The sequence below is a fragment of the Balaenoptera physalus genome, assembly GCF_965194825.1.
Source record: "Balaenoptera physalus genome assembly, chromosome: 1".
NCBI classification, from domain to species: Eukaryota; Metazoa; Chordata; class Mammalia; order Artiodactyla; family Balaenopteridae; genus Balaenoptera; species Balaenoptera physalus.
Window position 1 is genome coordinate 159,794,234 of NC_138882.1, and position 26,676 is coordinate 159,820,909.

General features: G+C 46.8%; 1 protein-coding gene and 1 long non-coding RNA gene across 4 annotated transcripts in view; one reads left to right on the forward strand and one right to left on the reverse strand.

Moving 5' to 3' along the window:
- RNF220 (ring finger protein 220) overlaps window positions 1-11,140 on the reverse strand; it is a 216,615-nt gene extending 205,475 nt beyond the window's left edge. For 2 of the 3 annotated variants that reach the window (XM_082455263.1, XM_082455262.1), the window contains exon 1: window positions 10,413-11,052. In XM_082455263.1, the coding sequence (XP_082311389.1) occupies window positions 10,413-11,037 (625 nt within the window). In that variant the 5' untranslated portion in view covers window positions 11,038-11,052. Of the gene's footprint in view, window positions 1-10,412 lie in introns of all 3 variants that reach the window. The other variant, XM_082455264.1, reaches the window with a different exon arrangement.
- LOC309658055 overlaps window positions 1-26,034 on the forward strand; it is a 77,870-nt gene extending 51,836 nt beyond the window's left edge. Inside the window, exon 2 of the long non-coding RNA XR_014262014.1 lies at window positions 25,710-26,034. This is a non-coding gene — a long non-coding RNA (uncharacterized lncRNA). The remainder of the gene's footprint in view (window positions 1-25,709) is intronic.
- The last annotated feature ends 642 nt before the right edge of the window (window positions 26,035-26,676 follow it).

Genomic DNA, 26,676 nt, shown 5'->3' on the forward strand with positions numbered 1-26,676 from the left:
AGCCTGAGAGTTATACCAGCCAGAAGCCACAATGCCAGCCATCACAGACTGGATGGTAAGATCTCGAAATTTCAAGTCATTCAACTTCCAGAGACCCAGCTTTTTCATGAAGAAGATATTAGGTCCTTCAGCAGCAGGTACTCTCTTTGAATAAAGAAACAACCACAATAAAAAGATACCCACGCCATGATGGGAAACTGGAAGAGGAGGGCAGCATTTGCAAGGAGGCACCTCAGCAGTTAGGAAAGGGTTAAGAGCACATGTCTGTCTGGGACCTCTTACCCGTAAATCAGCCTTGACTGCTGCTCAGGCTGAATGAAGCCCCACCAGGTTGGCCTGTCAGGAAGGAAGCCCATGCGTCCAGACTTTTGTTGTTCTAAGGATTTTTTTTTTTTTTTTTTTTAATTTTACTGCTCAGGAAGGAAGCTGAAGCCTAGGCCCTAACTGCAGTCCTGCTGATTACTTACCCTCGCATGCGCTGCTGCCTTTACCTCACTATCTACCTCTCAGACCCAACTCCTTCCTTTCCTAGAGTTCCTTCCTATGACTGTGGTATTTGGGCCTAAATCCCAGACTTTCCACCCTTCTTTAAAAACTCAAAATTAAGAATGTTCAGCGTTTCCCTTCCTACATCCCATACGTTTCTGTGTCTGTGTGTGGAAAGGACTGGGGACTGGGAGAGAGGAGTGGGTGCTCTATGATCTACAGAGACATTTTGCCCCCCAGAGCGACTTGAACCCCTTCTCTTAAATGGAGCCATGAAGGAACGGATGGGGATTGAGGTATCAGACAACTGGCCTCCAATGGCTATTTTCTGCTATGTATATATGTGAAGAGAAACCTATATTTAAATAACAGACTCAAATCCAAGGTCCTCAGGCAGAGGGTCAGTCTTTCCCACTCCCATCCTCCTACTCCCCACCTCTCCTACTGATGTGCAGTCATTCTCTGGTGTTCCCAAGCCCCCTGGGGCTTTCTTTCTACAAAGAGAAAAACACTGAGTTTATTTGTGCGCTCAGGGTAATGGACAGCCCTCTTTTACTCCTAGGAGAATGCACACAGACACTATGGAAGAGGCCTATCCCCGCCCAACCCTGCCCTCCCCTTCCCCTGCTAATCTCTCCCCAGCAGCCCCCTGCCCACCCCACCCCCCAGGCTCAGTCCTGCTGCTGTATTTCTCTCCTGACCTACAAGGCCTCTTCAAGCCCCTTCCTAAGCCTCCCCCAAGCAGAGACAATCCATCATGCTGTGGGACTGTGACACACACAGATGGGGGAAGGTTCACAGATTTCTCTCACATAGGCAAGAGGGGAAAAGTGCCTGTATAACTTAAAATCTGAGGACATACTAGAAACTCTGGGACTCTGAATTCTAATACTAGTCAAATACCATTAAAGCAAATCCTATTATATATGGCCCAAATTTCTAGCACACACAAATTGTAATGGCCCATTTATTTCAAATAATATCTGATAACACAAAATTCCAGAATAAGAAGATATGATGAGATTCAGATTCTCTAACCTGGGCCACTGCCTAGATATCTAATCCTAGTCAAGTCCCTTCCTGACTCAGAGACTCAGTTACTTTAACTATAATATTACCTTGCTTCTTAATAAAATGAAGGAAGAAAGAGGTCAGAGGGCCACCAGGGCTAATCCTGGTGGATGGATAATAATGCAGGGAGGTGAAGCAGCTGCTATCACAGAAAAGGGCTCTGAGCCTTTCTCCCTCCCTCTTCCATATCACCATAAGGCATGAGTGCGTGAAAGGATCCTACATACATGCTAGTCAGTAATGACCCTGTGTTTGTCTACATCAGTGCTTCTAACAAGGAAGATTATACCACCAGATTGTCCTTGAAAATAATAATAGTCATTATGTATTGCACACTTAGTATGTGTGAGGAACTGTTCTAAGCATTATCAGTGTGCTTAATCTCATTCAGTCCTTCACAACAACCCTTTTAGGTTGTGTAATTCCCACTTTACAGATGAGAGTACTGAGGCCCAGAGAGGTTAAGCAATTTGCCCAAGGTCACAGAGCAAGTAAGCTAAAGGGTCGTGATTTCACTCCAGAGGCTGAACTCATAGCCACTATGTTATATTGCCTCCCCACCTTTGATGTGAAACACCTTCAAGTTGAGGCTCAAAGGGGCAAATACAGTATTTATCCCTCTAACAGGTATTTATTATGCTAGGCCATTCTGACTCAGTGTAGATCAAACTCTGAAAAGCAAGGTCAAGTGAGAGCAATATAGGATCAGCTAGCACCTAAATGGAAATCATATACCTGAATATAAAGCAAAGGTCTCTCCAGGGCTGGCCCTTGCCCCCTCCCTACAGCTTTCTGACTGTCTGCTGCTGTAAGATGGATGCGAAGCCGTAAGTCTCAGCCTGCAAATGAATTTCAGTGGAAAAAGACAACCCTCATCTGGTGAGTCACACTAAGGCTTACCGGGCTTGATTTCTCATGAGACTGTACCAAAAGGTTCCTTCTTCACCCATGCAGCTCTAGACTTTCCTAAAGCTCTGTGTCTGCTGAACAGAATGTACTGGATGCAGCACCATGTCTCCCCCCAGGAACACAACTTTCGTTTCCTCTAGGTCATCTTCACTCAGAACACATTCCACAGAGAAAATTGCCAGTCAAATGTCTGAATTGCCAGATGGTTGTATGTGTCTACAAAACTCCCACATCACTTGTCTGGTTCCAGCTGCAACCAGGATCTAGGTAGAAACTTTTTTTCCTAAAATACACACCCAAAGAAGATCTGTTTTTGTAGACTCCATGATAGGAGATGTAATGCTGTGGGAAAACATTTGGGTAGGGGATAGACTCCAACCTTAGGTTTCTAGAGAGTTAGGAGAGAAAAGCAAATTTTAAATTATTTTTTAAGCTATGAAAGTTTTTTAACCAAAATAACACAATAAATCTATATTTGAGAAAGGTAATTGCACGTCTCTTAAAAAACTCCTTCCTTACCTCCTCATCAAAACTCAAGGTATATGGGCTTCCCTGGTGGCGCAGTGGTTGAGAATCTGCCTGCCAATGCAGGGGACACGGGTTCGAGCCCTGGTCTGGGAGGATCCCACATGCCGCGGAGCAGCTGGGCCCGTGAGCCACAACTACTGAGCCTGCGCGTCTGGAGCCTGTGCTCCGCAACAAGAGAGGCCGTGACAGTGAGAGGCCCGCGCACCACGATGAAGAGTGGCCCCCACTCGCCGCAACTAGAGAAAGCCCTTGCACAGAAACGAAGACCAAACACAGTCAAAAATAAATTAATTAATTAATTAATTTAAAAAAAAAAAAAAAAAAAAAACTCAAGGTATATAAATTCTTCCTTTCTTTCCTCAAACCACTACACCTTTGGGATAGCACAGTTTTATGGATACTATCCAGTGCAAGGCTGAAGAGTGGCAAATTGATGAAAACTTAAAGTAAAAATTAGATTATAATCACTGCCATCAATTTATTCAATACTCAACAAACACTTATTGAACGCTTTGCTGTGATTGGTACTGATTTAGTGCTAAAAATTTTTTTAACACTGAAACTAAAATGTGACTGAGATAATAGAAAAGTCTGATCCATTGGGTAAGGCTGGAAGGGCATGAATTACTCCTGTTTACTTAGCATCTACCAGATTGACTGATTCATACTACAGCCTCTCATTTCTCCAGGTCTAAACCCATAGCCCCAACTCAGGACCTCTTCCTGGAAAAGGCACAACAGAGTGACTAAGTAGGTGAAAGTTCTTTTGCAGAAAATTCTCCTCCTTGCCCCAAAGAAAGAGATATTTAGAAATTTCCACTCTGTAGCACACACTTTGAGGTTCCAAAGGATAAAAACACACTCTTTTCAACCACAAATGCCACAACTTAAATGGCATTTTTAAAAAATTTTAAGGCATTTTAGCTGCTATATAGCAATACGTCATCCTTAGGTCTGCAGCTCATCTCTCTTCAGGAGGGGTAAAATGGCACTGGGAAATGTTGCCGAACTGTGTGAAGAGAATATTTAAATCCAAAAATTATTGTTATTTTGGTGTTAAAATCGTGTGGGTTTTACAATAAAATGTAACATCACTCCGAATCTCAAGTATTTATAAAGAGTACATTCCAACATGTGTTCTGATATTTTTTGACCAGAGAGATGTGGCTAAAAAGAGTTAAAAATATGAAAATCCATCATAAAAATATAACTCTATTAAGTGTATTGTCACTCCAAATCTGGAGTATTTACAAAGACTCTATTTCAAAGTGTGCCAATATTTATTAACCAGATGGGTGTAGTTAATAAGGGTTAAAAATAAGATAAACCAATATAAAAATATAATTCTATTTTTTAGTTTCCTCTTCCCTGCCTAATGAGGAAAAGGGGTGGGGAGGGAAAGCAACTTTTGTTATTTGGATACAATGTGTGTTTTTTGTTTTCAAACAAAAAAGGGCCACCAAATAATCAACCTGGGGCCACTGACCGGAAGGCAGCCCCGGAAAACTTCCCGTGGGAAGAGTTCCAGAAATTGCCCGGACATTAACGAGCCCCGCTGTGCTGGCTGCGAGCCTCAGACGGTCAGAGGTGACCGCGACTCGCCTCGCCCGAATACCAGCCATCCTGCCGATTCACGAACCCCGGGACTTGGGAAACATTTCCCGGACTTGAAAAGCAAGACGGACGGGGAAAACATTTCGAACCTACGTGAGAAACCTCAAAGTCCTCGGATGCCGGTGGCGACGCCAGATCCAGATGCGCGCGTGCACACGTCCATGCCCCCGGCTCGACGCGCCCCGGCGCCCTCCGCGCTCCCTCCTCCCACTCCCGCCTTCCCCCAGCCTCGCCCCCCAAGCTCCCTCCCCGCTCAGTGTCCCCTAGCCTCTTCACTCCGCCACCCGCCCATCTGCACCTCCCGCCGGGTCCCCGATCGCCCCGACCTCCGCGTGGGCGCGCCCCCTCCTCGGCCACAACCCCTCCCACCCCCTCACCCCGACCCTATCTCTCTGCGGCTCGGACGACGTACAGGAAACCGGCCCAGGGCTCGGTTCTCAGTGCGACCTGGGGGCGCTGGGCGTGGAGGGCGGGGCGGGGCGGGGCGGGGGTGGGGGACCAGGCGGCCCTCGGGTCCTGGCCGCGGGCGGCGGCGGCGGCGCGGGGCTCGCCCGGCCCCGGGGCAGCGCCCGGAGTTCTCCCGCAGCCTCCGAGTCCGGCCGAGCGACGGCGAGGTCACCAACATTTCTGAAACCACTTGAACGCCATCTCCGTGGCGGAGGCTGGGGGTCCTTTTCAAGTGAGCCAACGGGGCCCACTCTGTGGTCCTTCCTCCCCCCTCGCCGGCCTCGCGCCTCTCCGCGCCCCCTCCCCCAAACGATCAATTACTAGCCACCCTTCTGCCGGGAGCGGCGAGGGGCTGGCTGGAGGCCGCGAGGAAACGGCAGCCCGGATCACTTCTGCATGACAATTGATGGGAGGGAGGGCGCGAGGCAAGGAGGGAGGACGGCTGTGGTGTCCGTTTTCTCACCATGGTGATTAGGCATTCCGGCCGTGCGAGGAGGCAGCCGCCGACCAGAGCGGCGCGGCGTGGAGCGAAGGCAGGGGAAGAGCGGGAGCGGGAGCGGGAGCGAGCCCAGCCGCCGGGCGGGCCAGCGGCGCGCCGAGCCAAGCCAAGCCAGGCCAGATGGCTCTGCAGCCATCAGGGACTGCTCCCGTCCAGCCCGGCCCCACTTTAGCTGTGCAAACATTTCTTTATCCCGACAAGACAATTAAACCTAGCAGCATGAAAAGGAGTCTCCATGACTGTGTTGGGGGTGAACAACCAGAAACAACCACACACATCACAGGAGTTCTCGCCCCCTCCTCCCTGACCCACCCCAGATGGGGAGGGAAAAGGGACTCCGCGAGAACCCCGGGAGCAGCTGAGCCGACAACCGGGCTAGGTCTGGGCAGTCAGTACAGAGGGCACCATCTGACCCATCTTTCTGGTGATTTCTGCACCCTTTCAGGGTGGTCATCTGCTCCAGCTACAATCCAGAAGTTGAGCCTGGTGACCTGAGAACCGCCCCAAACATTCTTCCCAGCAAGACCAATTCTCCTAAAAGCCCAGATCAAGGTCGCTACCCAGAGGTAGTCCTGGGTAGTCCCAGAGCCCTTGGGAAGTAGCGCCCCTAACACCACCCCCACGATGTGGCCAGCCCTGCTCATTCCAGGCTGCCCTGGGCCTATGTTGGCTCAGCTGATTTGATTCCTAGGACATAGGGTGTTCAAGAATACGTGCCTTTGTAAAGACACATCTCAGAGTCAAAATACCATCTCTCCTACTCAGGGCTTTTCAAATTTGAATGACTTCGAATATATCAAATACGAGAGCAAAGCAGAACATCTGGGAACTACTGTGAGCCACAGGGTTCCCTGCCTACCTGTGAATCTGCCTGACCACAGGGAAGGGCAAAGAAAGAGGGCCACTTGGGGTCAATGCCCAGTGCCCATCTCTGAGGTGAGCCAGAAGGCAGGGCCCGCCATCACTTCCCAAGGGCAGTTCTGATCCCTCTCAGCCCTCAGGGTGAGCATGCATCCTAGCCAACTCCAACTGCTGTGTCACCCAGACAGGAACTGGGCACAGGAGTGGTCTACAGACAACAATCAGGAAATGTACATGATAAGAGCCAGAGTGCTAAGGGGGTAATAAATGTATAGATTCTAGCACAAGGCAGCAGAGAATACTTATTTTCCCTTTTGTTGTAAAGTTTCCTTAATGAGGAAATGTTTATTTTAAAAGCCCTGGGAAACATATCTGTAGACACTTCATATGTAAGACACACGTGGACTATTCGTAATTGGTCCATAAATTTTCACCTCATTTCCCTGGACAAGGAGCCTTGGAGACGGGTTCAGAGCACAACAATAAACAGGAGTTACCTCAGTCCCCTTCCTGGGGAATCATGCATCCTCCACGAATGGCTTCTCACAAAATACTTCTCCCTTTTTCCAGGGCACATAAGTCAGTCCTGTTGAGTAAAGGCTTCTTTTTTCCATAGAGCCCAACACCTACCTCAGGAATCACCTGTGATGCCAAGTAGATGAACAGGCAAGCAAACTGGAATCATCTACTAGGAGAGACAATACTTTACCCAAATAGCTGCATTTCTTTCTACAAAAACGCATATTTAATCACAAAAGAAATCCTGCCTATCAGTACCCAGATTTAAGGAAAGAACACGTGTGCATTACACCACGTCTGCAGGCCCCTCTTTCAAATGCTCTCAGATGTGGACATATCTGCATATGGATGCAGTGTGTGAGCAGGGGGAGGCTGCGAGAGTAAAAACTGTCAGTGTTTCCACTGTAAAACTAATTTTTTTCATTGACTTAAAACTCAGTCATAAAACTTCTACTCTAAGTAAGGGACACACACACACATACTCATCCCACCCCGCAGCAAACCCCTAAAGCTACATGCTTATTTAGGAGTTTTACTGTTGTATTTAATTAAAACATGTCTTACATTTTATGAAAAAAATTTTATTTATATGAAAACTGAAAATCAGTCAACCATATCAAAGATTAACTCTAAATTTTAAGAATTACAAAACCTAAAATATACACGGTTAATTTCTGGCAATCTGGGCAAAAGCCTCTGTATCCTATCACTTTGCTCTTTTGAACACTTTCTATCCTCTCTCTTCTTGCCTCCCCACCCCCTCACTGCCCCATCTGCCCCTCAAGCTCTCCCCTTGGAAGCAGTCTTGTATACTGTCACTCGATTATCTGAGAAATATTACTTATTTCAAAACGGTTCTGTAGGGAGGACCTGAAAGGCATCTAGTGGGAATAATCAGGCCTTCTAACGGCCCTTAAATATGTATTTACATAAAACAGACCATAAATATTCCGACACACGTCGGCATATGACAGGAGCCAAGAAAGCTGCAGCAGACTTTGTCATGGTGCCTCTTCGACCCTTCCTTACAGAAAAATGTTTCCCCAGCCTTCCAAAAACTCAAAATGAAAAGCACCAAATGCTCCCCAGTACAACCCTGTGAAGGCTGCTACCCCACCCAAGGGAAGGAAAGGAGAAAGGAGCACAAATCCAGGGTTATCACAGGGTAACATTCTCCTATTCACTTTGTACCTTTATTTCTCATTTAAGATCAGTCACAAATGCAACTCTAGATAATAATGTGAGTGGACAGTCTACACTCACAGACACACCTACAGGTCTAACGTTTGTGTAAGGGAAAAAAGAGAACACAAAATACTCATTAAAGAAAGCATATTTTAAACAAATAAAAGGGGAAAGGGCTCCAATTTATACAACACTACATTTTGAAATAAAGAAGTTTCCCCACCCTTCTGATCAGAATCTCATTAATTTCAAGGTCAGAACTCCATTTCACTTTGGGAGACAGACTCATTTAATTTTTCTCCACCCAGGCGTATTCCTGTGTGAGGGATCCATCTCCACGGGGGATGGCACCCCTACACAATGCAAACAAGGCAAACAGAAGAGTTATGGCTTTGACACTCAGAGGGGAATGGATATCCACATCTATGAGTGCTGACCTGACTAACAAGCTTCTTCCTGCTCTGGGGGTCTGAGACAGGTTTGGGCTAAAAAATGGAAAAATGGAGACAAGCTGGATTTGTTAGGAGAGAAGAAAGGAATCTTGATCTCCAGGTGTTACTCTGTGGCATGTTAGTTTTAAGAGGATTTCATTTTCAACTTGTGTTTGGAGAAAAAAGGAGCAGAATCTGTCACACCCGAACCCAGGACAGTTTTGGCCAGAGGTCAGGTTAGAGCTTGCCTTGATCACTTGCACTTCGACAAATGAAAACTAAACTACACTAAACTAAAACAGACCGACACAACGCCAATCCGTGTTCAGCAAGTATATTCCCAAAGCAGGATCAGCACACACACACACACACACACACACACACACACACACACACTCACACATCAGCTGTACAGAAAGGGAAAAGGTGGAATAGGAGCTAAAGCAAAAGAGAGAGAGAGAGAGAGAGAACGTGGGCAGTTGTGCTGTCAGATAGCAGCCTTCTCCCTTAAGTGGAGAGGTCTTGGGCTTACAGACGCTGACATAAAAGACACACTCGCAACATATTTCAAAACCAAAGAGCGATGGATTTACAAGGCAGGTTGATTTTATGATGACTTTTATTGAAAAGGTACGCTGGGTTTAGGCAGATGCCTTTTAGCGCAGGAAAGTTAACACAGTGCCTAATTCAAGGAGACAGCCTGAGGAAGCAGTGCCGACAGGGGAGAGAGCTGCAACGTCTCTATTACTCTCCTCGGCATCATAAAGAGAAGAGGAAAAAAATGACATTCGTGGTGGTGGTTTTAGAGAGGACGGGAGCACAAAAAATAGAGAAGAGGGGAAAGCAAACCTCAGATGTAGTTTTCTTAAGAAAATAAAATGAAGCAAATCTTAGAACAAAGGATCGGGTGGAAAAACACCCTCAGTTCATAAATTCTCACCAGGCTTGAAGAAAACTGCTCTGTGGGGTCTACCCATAGTCCAGAAGCTTCAAAACACAATTATTTTCTGATTATATTAGAGGCGAAGATGGCAGGGTTCAACACTCCTACTCTACAAGTTCCAAGTAAAGGTTTAGCCCCAACTATTAGTGAGTGTAGCCGGAGCCCAGCAAGGTACTTGGAGAAGATGACAGAGCTGTTCCCTAAGCAGAAATTAATCATAGTTGTGAGCATCAAATATGGAGCAGACACACAGGCCAGCTGGGTCTAGTCCTAAAAGGGAGCCCCAGGATAAGCACCCAGAAAACCTGTTAAATCCCAAGACAAGTCGGCTTTCTAGCTTTGCCATTGCAAGGAAAACACAGCTGTTTGAAATGCTTTATGGTGATTGACGACACCTTTGTCCTCCTCTGAAAAATAGCCTGATTTGGAGTAGGGCTGAGAGTTGTGAAAAATAAAATCACGTGGAGTCTGCTGGATGTGATACAATGGAAAAACTAAAAAAATAATACCGAGATCAGAGAAACATAATGAGAAGAGCAAGGAGAGGAGGGATGGACGGTTTCTTCGAGCCCCCCAAATTCCCTAGGAACCTACGCTTACTAATGAAATGACATTCACTCCGGTCCATATACGGCACCCCCTCCACTCCAGAGTCCCCAGAGAATAAGCCAGTCATGCCCTGGCGGGAAAGGCAGTGCAGGCCAATGTGCCTCTGGCCACCTTCAGAAAAACATTTCCTACAAGAACTATCAATGCTCATTGACAAGAGACAAGTAAATGTCAGCACTCCACAGCTATTGAATGGGAGGGAGTCGGCCCTTCCCATTACTAGGAGCATGAAAAATGCCACCGACCTGTTGAATCCTATTGTAAGGCAGGGCTTACTGGGGTTAGGGGAGGGCTGCACCAAAGTACTTACATCTGTCATTCCGATCCTCTGGGCTAGATGAGGCTTCCCGATCCGAAATGAGGCCAGAGACAGCAAAAATCTTCTTCCCAGTGTCGTCAACCTTAAGTGAACCGGGGGAGCTAGATGGCAGCTGTGTCCCAAAGTCATATTCCTTGCCATCTGCGTCTGAGAAGCGCAAGTGGGGAGACTCTGTGTCATGGCAGTTTTTAAGTCGCTTGGCTGGCGTAAAGGCTGACTGATAACTCTCCCGGTCCTCAGTGGAAGCAAAGGGACGGAAGGCCCCCACTCCACTATGATTCAGCATACTGATTGGGGTGCAATCTAGATTTGGGGGAGCGAACTGCGGGTGGAGGTGTAGTAAAGAAGGGGGAAAATCACGATTGGCAAAAGTGCCCGGCACCCCACCTTGCCGATGGTACATAGAGGCAAAGGTGTAGGAACCATTGGTGAATGGAATATGCACGTCCTTGTCTACCGAGACAGGTACACCGAAGGGTCGTGGCTGCTGACAAGGGATGGAAGCATCACGGCTAGCCTCAGCCGTGGACGCCAGGACCATCAGTGCTGGGGATGCCAGTGGGTTGGGGAGGTAGGATGAGTTCTCCATCTTGAAGGCTGCCCGGTGTAAGTCCATCGGAGTCTCTTTCTATGGCCGACGTCACACAAGAAGCAGTCTTCCCTGGGAGGGAGTGGCACCTCGGATCAGGGCAGGGAATATTACTGGGGAATCATCCCCTTCTAAGACCTGTGGAAACAGCAAAGAGAAAGAAAGAGGGGGGAGGAAGGTCAGGGGGAGGAAAGAAAAGGGAAACCCCAAGTGATCGAAACACCATCCTTCTGGCTTACAGATGCTCGGGCAAGAGACACCACAGGCTTTAGGAGCCAGTGGGCAGTAGCATCAGACCATTTTCATTCAGGAAAATCAATAGACAACTTACTGTGATGTACGCGTAGCTGACTTTGGTCCCTACACGTTCCGGGTGAAATGCGCCTGAGCCCAGCAAAGGAAAAAAAATCATAAAACCTCCAAATACAATATTCCCTGAGCAAATGAGCTTTGGAAGGCCAAGTCACCCAGTAGATTAGGTGGGGTCTATATTTTAAAGGGCCTGCACCTGCATACACTGCTCATGGCAGGCCTGGGGTTCAGAGACCAGGTTCTACCCATATGACCCCCCGCATCCGCATCCTCTCTTCGTCTTCCCTAACAATGCCCTGAGACTGAAAAATCCCTAAGTCAAGCACATCTAGATCATGAATACCTCCACGTGTTAGTTGGTACAAATTGTACATGTGGATAAATCACACACATTGGCACATACATAAACACACATCTTCATGTATCATCTAAGACTGTTTCCAGAAAGAAGTACTATGTGAAGAAACAACAGCAGCATTATTTTTGATCCACACCCCTCCCTAATCATATAGGCTTTCTCTTTTCTGAGAAGGAACAAAACCTTCATCAATAAAGTGCCTGGCGTCTCTGGCAATATTTAAAAACATAACGGGTGCCTTTGGCATATGTTCTCTGGAAGCGTCTGTCTTCCAGGGGCAGCAAAGAACTGATTGGTAATTTTAGTTACTAATGCACTCACTCTTAAGTAGATTTGTAAACTGCCTTGAATTTGCCATTGACATTTAGAGCAAAATGTTAACAACATTTCTGACTTACTTTCCTCTGCTTATTGGCCCAGTCAGAGTTGATGTCCGCTAAAGACCCCTGGAACAAATTGTAGTTCAGAAAGACTTCTTTCAATTTCCCTTTTAAATTTAGGTTGTACATTTTCATAGCCACTGATTCTGTTTCAAAATTTATTTTGAGTAGGGGGTGGGAGAAGGGCTGTATATGAAAGTCAGGATAACATAAGGTGAATACTAGGACTTATTAGCTTCAAAAATGTACACTAAATAAAAACTTAATGAAACTCAAAGTGTAACCAAAAAGCACCAACTGCTACAAATCGTAACCTCTAAATTGAGAGTCATGTCTCAAATAAAATTTACCCCCTCCCTTAAAAAAAAAAAACCCCACCTAGATAAAGGAGTATCTCTGATATTCCCTCAAACAGAGAGACCTCAGTTAAGCAGTAGATGAATCCTCCCAGCTTAATGCAGTGCATAGAGAGTATTTCCTTCTCTCATCCTGTAGCAGACATGTCAATGACTGTTATTAATTGGGAAGATGAGTGCACACCATCAGACTGCTTCCTCATTTGGCATCTTTCCTTATAGACATCATTGCTAAATTACCAGATTATGTATCTCACATTAACGGATTTTTCTCTCTCCCAAATTTTAAATAACTTTCCTGTCAAGTTATAGCAGTGCAGGGAATGATCTGCCAAGGACAGCCAGTTAGCCTGACAAGTCTGGGAATCCTGTTCTTGGCTGTTTTCAAGTCAGATTAATGGTCATACAACATGGATGCTCCGAAAGTGGGTCCAGGGCTGTTCCAAGGGTTCTAAGCAGCTCCTCACAACAGAAATAACAAACTACTTGTCTGTCAAACTAGCAATCCTATATGAGGCAAGTTGGAGAAAAGGGCAAACATAATAGACTAGGGGTGAGGGGAAGGATGTTTCCCCCTCAAAAATAACCATCACCCAGAGGATTCGCTTTTTATTTTTACTTCCTGGATCACCTCATTATCTTAAATGAGTTTAATAAATTAATAATCTGGCAACAGCACTGGACACTCCAACAGAACACAGTGAATCACTCAAACCTGGTTATTCATTTAAAACTTCATTATACTGAAAATAAATCAACAATATTTTCCCAGGCCACATCTCTTTTACTCCACTGTGTGGGCGTTGGTCTCTGTGGGGGAAGGGGGAGTGCTTTTTTCCTTTTCCCTTTTCTTTCTTACCCCCTCCTCACATTAACAACTTGTATAGATGAGGCTTCAGCAGACCACAGTCATTATGAAAATCTATAGTTAATACACTCCCAATGTCAAAATGTCATGGGTTTAAACACAGAACCCCAAATAAGAAAACTGACCCTCTTAATTAAAAAAATATGGATTGTAAGATAATCAGCTTGACGGAGCATTTGGGTGACTGTAAAGAACCGGCCAAAGGGAAAGTAAGTAACTGTTACTTTTCTGCCTCTATGCTGATTTTTTTTAATTTAGCACTTCGTGCAAATCCAGATTAAAATAACTCCAGCTATTGATCTGAGCAGTGGAATTGACATTAATTTTAGTTCACTTCTCACTTTGCAAAGGGATCAATAGGAAGTAATAACAGCTGACATCCCCGCTGAAAGGAGGAGAAAGAAGGGCTGAAGACAGAAATCGAAAAGCAACCAAATAAATCATCAGCTACTTTTCCACGGCATCAGACAAACTCCAAACAGATTGCAAAAAGTCTTTGTTGAATTAACTAAACAAGGAGGAGGGATCAATCCACGAAGCTAAATAAATTGTCTGGCAGGCAGTGAGGTTGGACGGAGGGACCAACAAATATTGAGTTTTTAAAATTTCAAATCCTTGACGTGATGGGTTTGGTTCAGGGCTGTATGCGTGGCAGTTTGCTAAATCACACACCCGACCCTGGTTTAAAGTGATTACAAAACGCCAGCTAACTGAATAATTAGTGAGATCACTAATTGCGTGGTTAAACATGCCAGAACCAAGACAAATGAAACGAAGAAGCTGGCGTTTGGAACGTGAACATGTCTGAAACTGGGCTGATGCGCAGCGCTCCCCGCTCTCCGGCGCGAACTAGCCACTTTCCCATTGAAAAACCGAAAGCCAGAGAGAAAGTCTCAGAGAGCGGGCAATCTCCCACCCCAGCCTCTGACCATCCCTGTCCAGGGTCTTTCCTGACCCGCGCCGGGGATCGGCGTAGAAGGAAGCTGAGCTGCGGCTGCTTCTGCTGCCCTGAGCCAAACCCACTTGCAAATGACTGCCACAAAGAAAGCTGCAAAAGCCTCTTTCCCGGAGCCCGAGCTCTGAACGCCCACCAAACTACGACTCTGCTGGTAATTAAAACGCACACACAACCCCCCTCTGCTTATTACAACAGGTGACATTTTTGTGGTCTCTGAACCGTTTCCAAAAGCCAAGAATTAAAATAATAGAACAAATTAAACGATATTTTACCTTTGCATAAATAAACTTAAAAAAATTAACAGGCATCTTAAAAAGCAAAGAACAGTGGGAAATGGGGCCAGGGCGGTGGAGGGTTGTGAAGAACTCAGGGAAGATTTTTTTTTTTTTTTTTAAGTTCACAGACTTCTTCGCTTGAAGAGAATTCCCGAACGCCAAATGCCCGGGGGTATTTGGAAACACCGCTCTAGCAGAAATTTAACCACCATATGCACGAGCTCAGGAAGCAGAAGGCTAATACGGTTCCATGTCTGGGGCCAACGCCTGCGATTCACACGTGGCCTGGTATCTGTCCCAGGTTTGGGCCCCGACTCAGGCCCGGCTTGGCCAGCGGGTGGGAAGCCGAGACCACCCGGCCTGTCCGAGAGTGCGGGGCCGCGGGGCTGCCGCTCAGCGAGCGGGTGCACAGTTCAGCCTCTAAGTCTTCAAACCGGGAAAAACCCAACTCTTTTAGGGAAAACGGAGGAAGAAGAGGTGAAGGCGAAACCTACATAAACTTAGGGCCAACGCAGAGCCGAGCCCACCACTCCTCGGCCTGACCTCTCCCTCCAGCTCTCGGCTGCCTTTGCACAAACAATACTTTAGGTCCCAACAACCTCCGCACGAAACATCTGTTTGTAACTTTGGGGAACCGGGGCTCCAGCCAGGCAAGAACCGCTAAGTGCGACGGGCCCTCGCCCGCGGACGGGTATGACCTGCGGGGCAGGAGCTCACAGGAGGCTGCCTTCGATCAAAGTCCAAGGACCTCGTGCCCCTGCACAGCCCCGCCCCGCAGGTCACCCGGGTCCTGTCGCCGCGCGCCACTGCTTCGGCGGGCAGCCACCAGGCTCCTGAATTGAGGGGCTCCTGCACAGGCGGGCCGGCGCGGGGGAGCCGGGCCCTCCCGGTTCTCGGACAGCGGGCCTGGAGTGCGGGAGGGAGGGCTCTGCCTCTCGCGCCGCGGCCGCTCGGCCGCCGCACACGACGCGACTCGCAGAACAGGTGTGTGGTCCCCGCTCGCTCGGCGCCCGGCCCCGTCTGTCACCGGCGGCGCGGCGCCGCCCTGTCCTCGGCCTTCCCCCACTCGCCCCGGAGTACGGCGAGAGAACTGACGCCACTTTCGCCGGGTTTCCGCGAGCCGGTAGGGATCGGCACGGAAGACGCCCTCACCGCTTTTCCTCGACGCTTTTTCTGCCTTTCCCACCTCGGCTCATTTTCCATCTGCGGGAAGAACCCCCGCCCGAGACGCGCAGAGGAGGAGGCCGGCACCCCTGGCCGCTCTGTTCCCTCCTGCCTGACTCGCCGCTTCCTCCCGGCCGGCCCTTTTTTTCTCTTTATTTTTCCTTTCTTTCCCCTTTGCCCCTCAAGCCGAGTCTGGTGCGGAGGCGAGAGGCGAGACGTGGCTGGTGGGCATCGTGGGCAGAGAGTGCCCGAGTCTTCCCTCTGAGCTGCTCCAGGGCAGGAGGCGGCGCGGGCCAGAGACCCCAGACCGCCGGCCTGGCCCGGCCTGGCAGGACTGAGCCCCAAACCGAGAGCCCCCGCCCCATACACCCGCCCGGTGCGACGCGCGCCCGGCTCGGGGCCCGGGCTCTGGCCCTCCACTGGAGCCGCTGCCGGGCTCGAGAGAGCGCGTTCTGATCGGGAAACGAGAGCTCTCCCCCTGCCTTCGGGCAGCCCGAGTCCCCGCTACTTCTGGGCTCCCGCGCGCCGGGCCGGCCGGCGTCCACCCGGACCTCGAGCTCCTGGAGCGGAGGACAGACCGGGCATCCCCTCGGGTGGCCTCACCACCGTGGGCGGCCTCGCCCGGGGGGCCACACGGAAGCTCTCCGCCCAAGTTTGTTGTGCCCTGGAAGAAAAGGCTTTCCCTTACAAAGCACAAAGGCGAAACGCCCAGGCGAAGCCCTGAAAATCCCGGGGTTGGGGAGAGGGGCGACCAGAGGCTCGGGAGCGCGGTGGCGGGCCTGGCTCCGGGCGGAGAAGGTCGCTCCGCCAGGGCTGACGAGCGCGGCTGCGGTGGCCGCAGGACTGCAGCGCCCGGCGTGCTCGCTGAAAAGTTTTGTTCTCAAGTCGGAAGAAGAGAAATTGTTACTCAGTTTAAGGCAGGTCTAAGATAAAAATAAAACTACAAAAAGAGCCCCGCGCCGCTGTGTGTACGGCGGTCCTCCCGCCCCGCTCGGTGGAACCGCTGGGAGAGAGAGTCCCGGCCCCGAAAATCCCGGGAGACCCCTCACGGGTCGGGCTGCTCTGAGACCAGGCCCGCGGGCCGAGCGGAGCGGGGAGTTTACCCGCTGCATTTCGAGCGGTCCACCTCTGGGCCAGCACCTGCCTCCTTCCTGCCCGCGGGGGCTTCCCCCACCCCCACCCTCCCACCTCCACCTCCTCCACCTCCTCCACGCCCTTCACCCCCGCCCCCTCCAGGAAAGTAAGCCGAGCCCCCGGAGGCCCCAGGTTTCCAGCCTCTCCCCGGGTACCCCACCGGGCAGGCCGTGTGTTGTGTGGGGGCGGTCGAGGTCCTTTCTCATTCGGATCGCCCCTTCCCCATCCCGCCAGCAGCCTCGGGCTCCCCGCTGAGTACCACCCGGCCCGGGCCCCGCCGGAAATCACCGCGGGATCCACTGGGGAGCCGGGCAAGAGGGCATTCTGGCGTTCGACCCAAACAAAGTGGGAATGTGGCTTATTAAAAGATGGAGAAAAGGAGTCCCGCTCCCTTCCCTCGCCGCCCCTGCCCCCTCACCCTTCCTACTTGTCCAATTCCCGCGTCTGGTCCCTCCCCCTCGCACCCCCCAAATAAAACACATTAAGGAAAACTCAAGACGGAAAGTTTGACTGAAGCAGCGCACGGAGTGCGCAGGGCACCGATGCCGGGAGGCACCGTCGCGAAGATCTGAGACGCGCCAGTCCAGATCCCAGCCCCTTCCCCTGTCGGGGAGGCGGGGTGGGGCGGGGAGCCGCCCGAATCCCTAGGAAACGAACCCGGAAAGTTAGCCAGGTTCCTGAGCCAGCCGGCCGCCTTCGCACCCACCCCTCTTATGTACGCACACGCATCCACACCCCTTTCTGGTCTCCATACTTGCCGTGGAAATTCCTTGGGAGAAAGGTCGCACTTTTCAGGACACGGAGGGAAGGAGGCGGTGAGTGTGGTGCATGAAAAGTCCCGGGTGCGCAGAGCCGGCGGAGGCAGCGGCGGCGGCGGCGGCGGCAGCGGCAGCAGCAGCAGCAGTAGCAGCAGTAGGCGGCTGGCCCCGGGTTTGTGTTCGCGAGCTGCCTGGGATTGCATGTACAGATCAAGAGACTCGGTTGGTGTAAGAGAAGGAGCAGTGCTGCCTCTCAGCGCTGGCTCTAATCAGTGAATGAGCCTCCACTCTCCCAGGGACTCGGAGACACACACACGCGCGCACACACACACACGCACATTCACACTCACACACATACAGGCACTCTGAGCACTGAATACATTAGGGCACTAAGGGACTCTGGGAAATGGAGTCCAGAGCCAGGACACTCCTGGAGCACAGACCTGCTGGCCTTCGCGAAAGAGCTCGAAAGTCTTGGGGTTGCGAGACGTTGTGGAAACTGAAGAGAGCTCCTGGTTTTGTTCACATTTACGCCCCTTGAAAGATCTCAGTAGGTGGTTTGCTGTCCTTCTTCCTCTCTTGAACCAAAAGCGACCAAGAGTAAATGGGTATCTTTAATATTGACACCCACTGCAGCTGAATGACTCCCAAATCCTGGCTCCCTCATAAACTCTGCCTTTTTCCCAGAAAAATCTTACCTATCACTTTGCTCCTGGAATGCTTCTCTGGGTCTTTGCCTATAATAATAAGATAATAAATGAATATAAATAAAACTGTTACTTGCAGAGGGGATGGAGAGGGCCTAGTTCAGCATGCATTTTTGAGATAAAAATTGTTATTGGTGTTTATATTTACAGTTCTTTCCTTTCAAATAATTTTATATCATCCTTTAATTCACCACATATAGAAAGATAAATAAGGGAAATGGATGGGGAACTAACATTCCCTGAGTGCCTTCTAGAAGCTGGGTTATGGGACTAAATGCCTTTACATAATCCCATTTATCCTTAGATCAATTCTGGAGATAATATTAGCACTATTTTATATATAGAAGAGGAAACTGAGGTTGAAAGGGTTTTGTAACTTGCCCATGGGAACACGGTTAACTATTCTAGGGTAGCAGGTATTCCAAACTCTGGAAGGGAAACCCAACCAAAATCTAATCCTGGTTTAAGAAATCCCTCCTTTCTGTTTTTTTTAAACATCTTTATTGAAGTATAATTGCTTTACAATGGTGTGTAGTTTCTGCTTTATAACAAAGTGAATCAGTTATACATATACATATGTTCCCATATCTCTTCCCTCTTGCATCTCCCTCCCTCCCACCCTCCCTATCCCACCCCTCTAGGTGGTCACAAAGGCTCCTTTCTTTTGTGGCTCAGTTTCTAAAACCACAGATTTCTCATCTCAAAAAAAAAGGGGGTGGGGTGGGGTGGGGTGGGGTGGGGAGTACATACTGATAATCTGCCCTCCAAAGAACCACGTGGGATTACAAATTGTCTATCTAAAAACATAGAGCCCTCACAGTCTCATTCTTGCTATTATTTCATGGCCCCTTTTTTCTTATGTTTAACATTAAGGTAGCATCTAAATATTATGTATGTTTAGGTGTACATGTGTTGTATGCATTGTGTGTATTTAAAATTTTTAGTTAGCAACTCTAAGTAAATAGTTAATTTGATCAACCTAGAGGTCTATGCTTATGAGTATTTCTGTCTCTGTAATTCATGAGATCAGGGTTGTTAAGGAACCTCTAAGTCTTTATCTCCACGTTGAGTCATTCATTCACACAGTGACATTTAATGTATTAGGCACTATTCTTCCTGCTAGATTATTCTTTCCTGCTGAATTGTAAGCTTCATGAAGGCAAGAACCATGTTTGCTTTATTCAGCATTATACCTCAGCATCTAACAGTGTCAATCTCTTAGTTGAATGAATAAATGAGGATATAAAAGTAAAATGAACAAAATTTCTGCCCCCAAAGGGCTCATTATCTAGTAGGTGAGATTAGAGTTAGAAAACAATTTGATGACTGCTATAATTAGGGTAACCATGTAATTTTTTGGCCTGAGACAAGTTTGATAGTGAAAAGAAGCACTATTAATAATTATGCTGGGGTGGAAGGTGTAAACAGGGACCATTCTGAACCAAGAATATTGAATGGTCACTCTAACTACATAAGGTGTTTCATTCATTCAATTAACAAGCATTTATTGGGAACTCTCTTGTGTGGCGTGTTGGAGAAACTACAAGCCACTAGATTTCCCTAGAAATTGAAGTATGAGCATTGAGTAGCAAGAGAAAATCAGGGGAAGTGGGACAAATCATTAAAAAGTTACGTATACTAATTTAAGGAAAGTGGACGTTATTCTACAGGTGATGAGAAACCCCTAGAGGGTTTTTCAGGGGTGTGACATGATAGAATTTCTGTGTTAAAAAGAGCACTAGGGACTTCCCTGGTGGTACAGTGGTTAAGAATCTGCCTGCTAATGCAGGGGACACAGGTTCGAGCCCTGGTCCAGGAAGATCCCACATGCCACGGAGCAACTAAGCCTGTGTGCCACAACTACTGAGCCTGCGCTCTAGAGCCTGCGAGCCACAACTACTGAGCCCACGTGCCACAACTACTGAAGCCCGTGCATGTAGAGCCTGTGCTCCACAACAAGAGAAGCCACCACAATGAGAAGCCCGTGCACCGCAACGAAGAGTAGCACCCGCTCGCCGCAACTAGAGAAAGCCCGTGCACAGCAACGAAGACCCAATGCAGCCAAAATAAATTAAAAAATAATAATAATAAAATAAAATGCCAATTCTAAGAGCAAAAGTACAAAAAAAAAAAAAAGAGCACTAGTTACTGGGTGAGCAGTGTGGAGTTTTGACTGGAGGTAGGGAGACTAATTAAGGAGGTAATTCAGTTGGGATATAATAGGGTCTGAACCAAGGTACTAGGGCAGTGGGAATGGAGAAGAGGGGACACATTACAGTGAAATCTAAAAGGTGGAATTAACAGGATTTAGCCACTTACTATAGTAGATGAAGGCAGAAAACTCTATATAAATCCTAAAAAGGATTTTATTATTTATAGGACAAGATGCTGTCAGTACTTTAATGTTCATTAGTAGTAAAAGACTTCCTCAGATGAGCTTATAGAGTTCCCATAAATCCAGTGAACAATCTCACAGGTAGATGATATAGATAAGAAGCCCCATGTCAATCACCAAGCCAAACATTCTAATTGCTACCATATGCAATGGTCTGCACTATGATGCAAGTACTTAGGATTAGAAGAAATAATCACTGTCTACAAAGACAGTCTAAATTTAAAAATTAAATGCACAACCCTCACAAAACCATAGCATAATCATATAATGCAAAATCGAATATGTAATACCTCACTAATTCACAGGTCATATATCCAGCAACATCAGCTATCCAAAACACAATGAACCAGGAAATAAGCAAAAGGGGTCCCAGAGTAGCCAAGATAAACATTACAAAGACTATGCACTAAAGTTAACACATTTTACTCCTAGGAGAATTCCTCAAGCCTTCACTCAGAGCCGATTTACTCTTTCTTAGGTACAATTCTAATAAGCTTGATTATTTGGCTTTCCCATTCACAGCTGATTAAGATTGTCAAATTAAAAGGGGGGCAGCCATTAAAAAGAATGAGATAGACTTGGATGTACTGACATGCAAAATACCTATTGTATATTGTCAAGTGGGAAGAAAAGCCAGTCATAGAACAGTGCGCAGAATATGATTTGATATCTGTATATACACAAGTATACACACACGTTAACAGAAAATGGCCTGCGGGGATGTACATTACACTGCTAAAAGTGGTTATGCCTAGAGAGTGGGAGTGTGAATGTGGGGGGGACGGTGGGGGGCCAGGAACAAGGAAGGACTTGGACTTTAAGTGTTTCTGTTTGTGTGTCAATGAACATATATTAGTTTTGTGATTTTAATATCCATTAAAAGACGTACAACAGGAGCAAACGGCAGTGTTGTTAGAGCGAGCACACCGACACCAAGAAGTGGTGACCAAAATACAAGAAGCGAGCGCAAGAACTCTCAAACCAGAAGAGAATGGAGTTATTTGGTGTGGAGGCAAAAAGTCCTATCCCGTCAGCGTCCCCAGAGGATGTCATGAATTCCAAGCCAGCATAAAGCTGGTGCTTTCAGGGATAAGTCATCAGGAACACATTATGCTTAGTATATTTTACTTAAGAGAGGAAGCGTGTAAAAACTTTAAAAAAAGTAAATTCCCACCAAAAGCAGATTTTGATACTTTAGGAAGTAAATTTCACTTGTCTGGAAAATAGGCTTTTGTGGAACACATCACTCCCTGAAGATGAGAAGGAAAGGAAATATTACTTAATGTAAGAGCAGAAGGGATGCAGAGTAAGTGATGGTCCATAAACTCAACATTCAACAAACATTGATTGAGGGGCTACCAAGTGCCAGTCCCTAAGGACACAAAAATAAAGTTAAAAATAGTCCCTGCCCTAGAGAAGCTTACAGTTCAGCAACAGCAATGGATAAGGAAACAGACAGTAAGCTTCGCTGTACAGTGTGAGCAGTGCTGTAATGGAAACTCTGGGTAAAGGGTTGTGGGAACACAAAAGAAGGTGGTCCTAACTCTGCCTGGCGCTATTGGGAAAGGAGGCAGAGATGTAAGTGGGTGTTCAAAGAAATTAACTGTGCTAAATTAACTGTCCCCTCTTATGGGACGACACTTAAGTTAGCTTTGAAGGATAAGTAGAGTTTACCTAGGGAGAAAGTAGGAACAGCACTCCGGATGAGGGACTAGCATATGCTAAGGCACAGAGACCTGAAAGTTCCTGGTGCATTCAGATAGTGCATTTCAAACTTTTCCACAAGAAAGGGCTGGTGGTAGATGGTGGTGTCTAAGGGCGAGCCACAAATGACTTGTCATTAGCTTGGAATTTATGGATCCTGTTTTATCTTGAAAAAAAAAATCAATGCAAATTTTGCCTTCAAGTCCACAAATATATTGTGCTTTAATATAAAACAATGTTTTATACTATTTATCATCTGGTAAAACTGATGCTTAAGAAAGGTGCACCACATTTATCCAGTACTTTCTCATATCCCATGTGTAACAGTAAATGATCCAGGGGTCCTTGTTCCTAATTTAAAAAACAAAGATATAGAAGACATAAGGGTGTGCTGGCAAAGTAGAGCAACGGATTGTGAAGGGTTTTGTTTGTCACGTTAAGGAACTGGACGCTTCAGTGTCTAGCTAACTCCTGTTCATACTTCAAGACTCGGCTTAGGCATGATCTCTTCCAAAAGCTTTGCCGCCTACCAGTCCTCTCTCCTTTTCAACCCCTGTTATCCTAGCATCCTATGCATTTATCTATCCATGGACCACATTGTGCAGGAATTATCGATTAAGTTCTCAGGCTCCTCCACCAGACTTTGATCTGCTTAAAAGCAGTTGTTTTGCATAGTACTTAGCACAATAGATACTGGTATCTGTTGGACTGCATTGATTTAAATCTGAGGACGAGATTCAGGAAGCACAAGACCGGACAAGGCGCGCCTCTGTATACACCCACAGAATCGTCTGCATGCCCTGTCAAAGCTAGTATGAAACTGTACGGAAACTGTCTGATTACTTGTCTGTCTCTCGGTCTAGACTATAGGTTTCTTTTTTATTTTATTTTATTTATTTATTTTTGGCTGTGTTGGGTCTTCATTGCTGCACGCTGGCTTTCTCTAGTTGCGACAAGGGGGGCTACTCTTTGTTGTGGTGCGCGGGCTTCTCATTGCGGTGCCTTCTCTTGTTGCAGAGCATGGCCTCTAGGTATGCGGGCTTCAGTAGTTGCAGCATGCAGGCTCAGTAGTTGTAGCGCACGGGCTTAGTTGCTGCATGGTGTGTGGGATCTTCCCGGACCAGGGCTCGAACCCATGTCCCCTGCATTGGCAGGCAGATTCTTAACCTCTGTGCCACCAGGGAAACCCTAGACTATAGGCTTCTTGAAGGGAGAAATTGTTTGCTCACCATTGCATCCCAAACAGTTGGTATTTGCCTGACACAGCACAGTAGGTGATGGATGAATATGCAGAATGAATGAGTAGCCATTAAAAATTCTCAAGACAAGAATGACAGGATCAGATCAGGGTTTAGAAAAATAACATTGGAGGCTATTTTATTTTATTTTATTTTTATAAATTTATTTATTTATTTTATTTTTGGCTGTGTTGGGTCTTCATTGCTGCGCGCAGGCTTTTCTCTAGTTGCTGCGAGCGGTGGCTACTCTTCGTTGTGGTGCACGGGCTTCTCACTGCGGTGGCTTTTCTTGTTGCGGAGCATGGGCTCTAGGCGCGCGGGCTTCAGTAGCAGTGGCACGTGGGCTCAGTAGTTGTGGCTCACGGGCTCTACAGCGCAGGCTCAGTAGTTGTGGCGCACGGGCTTAGTTGCTCTGCAGCGTGTGGGCTCTTCCCGGACCAGGGCTTGAATCTGTGTCCCGTTGCATTGGCAGGTGGATTCTTAACCACTGTGCCACCAGGGAAGTCCTGGCAATTTTAAATGTAGACTAGAAACAAAGAAATCAGGGGAAAATTGCAAAAGAAACAACGGACATACTGGTAAAAGACTGTCTTACTAAATGTCTTTCTAATTGGCTAACTTGATTAGATGTTTATATTTATTTTACGAGGCTGATCTCTTCATTCTCTTAGGATTCCCCAAAGGAGGATATTCAGTTACCTCGTTCAGGAAGCCTTCCCTGACCCCAACCCCCAGCAAGCTGGTGTCTTCGTGTACATCTGGAGGTCACTGAGGGCAGCGACTACATCTTATTCATCTTAGTATCTCCAATGCCTAGGACATGCCTGCTCAATAAATGTTTGCTGAATGAATGAACACATAAATTGATCTATTAGTATACTGTACTCAAGCTCCGACCAAGACACAGAGGACCTAATGATCCCCCGCGTGCAGGTTTCTGGATCCAGGAAACAGAACAAATAAAGCAAGACTGGATACGGAGGTACACCTATTCCACAGGTAACACAGGGTAAATTTCTCTCTCTGACCCCTCCATCCTCGTTCTGAAGAATAACTCTCATTGAGTGAAAATCAATAAAAGTCATTTTAAGGGAAGTAGGTTTAGAAAAAGGTTCTGCAGGAGGAGAAAGGAGGGGAACTTCAAGTTCGACCAATTTGGACTTTTTCTTATGAGAACTTGTAAGCTTCAAAAAACCTTTACAAAATAAAAGGTCTGCTTTTTTTCCACAATCCCTTTCAAAAGGACCCCCCCCCCTGCCCCGCACACACATACAAGCCAACAGTCTTTTTGAGATTCCCAGTTTTATAACCAAAAAGGAAAAAATAAATCCACAGCAGAAATAAGAACTCCTCCATTTCTCAGAATGATATCAACAGAAAACTTTCTGAAGTGGTTGCAGACAGTTCTCAGAGATATTCAACCAGTATCAATGATGAGATTGACCCAGCAATCAATCAACAAATATTTATTGACTACATACTATGGATAAGGCATTAGGATGACGTTTTAAAAGATGTTCAAAAAAAAAAAACCCCAAAAAACAAAAAAAAAAATACGATGCACTTCCTATCCTCTGAGAAGCTTATGGATTTGTGATGTTAAGTCATAATCAAAGAAAAGTGAAATAATATCCAACTCAATTGTAATGCAGATAAAATTTATCAAATAACACTGGCAGGTTGTCACAGGATTTTAAAAGCCAGAGAGACCATCAGGATTTGAGGTGTCCTGAAGTGTTTTGGGAGAAGGTGGGATTTAAGTAGGGCATTAAAGAGGTAGGATTTGAATATTGAAGAATGGAAAATATCACAAAAATAATGCCCATGGCCACCCCAATGTTCATTGCAGCACTATTTACAATAGCCAGGTCATGGAAGCAACCTAAATACCCACTGACAGACGAATGGATAAAGAAGTTGTGGTACATATATACAATGGAATATTACTTAGCCATAAAAAGGAATGAAATTGAGTCATTTGTTGAGATGTGGATGGATCTAGAGACTGTCATACAGAGTGAAGTAAGTCAGAAAGAGAAAAACAAATATCGTATATTAACGCATGTATGTGGAACCTAGAAAAGTGGTACAGATGAGCCGGTTTGCAGGGCAGAAGTTGAGACACAGATGTAGAGAACAGACGTATGGTCACCAAGGGGGGAAAACAGCGGTGGGGTGGGGATGGTGGTGTGCTGAATTGGGCGATTGGGATTGACATGTATACACTGATGTGTATAAAATTGATGACTAATAAGAACCTGCAGTATAAAACAAACAAACAAACAAAACAACTAATGCTAAACTTTCATTGGGTTATTTGTATGGAAATATGTTAATATAAATGTTTCAGACATTACATGAAATTTCTAAAAAAAAAAAATAATGCCCATGGCATTATTTGTCAAGAAACAATTTACTCATGATTGCACCACAAAGTGTGTTTGCAATGGTAAGAGTTATTAAAATTTGAGATGGAAGTAGAGCGCCGCGGTTAAGAATGAGTGAAGAGGGGCTTCCCTGGTGGCGCAGTGGTTGAGAGTCTGCCTGCCAGTGCGGGGGACACGGATTCGAGCCCTGGTCTGGGAGGATCCCACGTGCCGCGGAGCAACTGGGCCCGTGGGCCACAATTACTGAGCCTGCGCGTCTGGAGCCTGTGCTCCGCAACAAGAGAGGCCGCAATAATGAGAGGCCCGCGCACCGCGATGAGGAGTGGCCCCCGCTTGCCGCAACTAGAGAGGGCCCTCGCGCAGAAACGAAGACTCAACACAGTCATAAATAAATAAATAAATAAATAAATAAATAAATATTGTATAACTTAAAAAAAAAAAAAAAAGAGTGAGTGAAGACAGATCTGAATTTGAACCCTGTTTCTACCACTTATTGATTACTCTCCAGTGTGGAAAGTTACTCTCCACTGTTCTTTAATGGTTCTTTTCTATTCAGTATTTAAATGTATTCAAGAAGCTCTCATAGGAAAGGAAAGGAAAAGAAAGATCCCCCTCAGTCCTTCATCCACATCTTTCTTCAGCTCTCACTTCTTTCTCCCCTCTCTCCTTCCC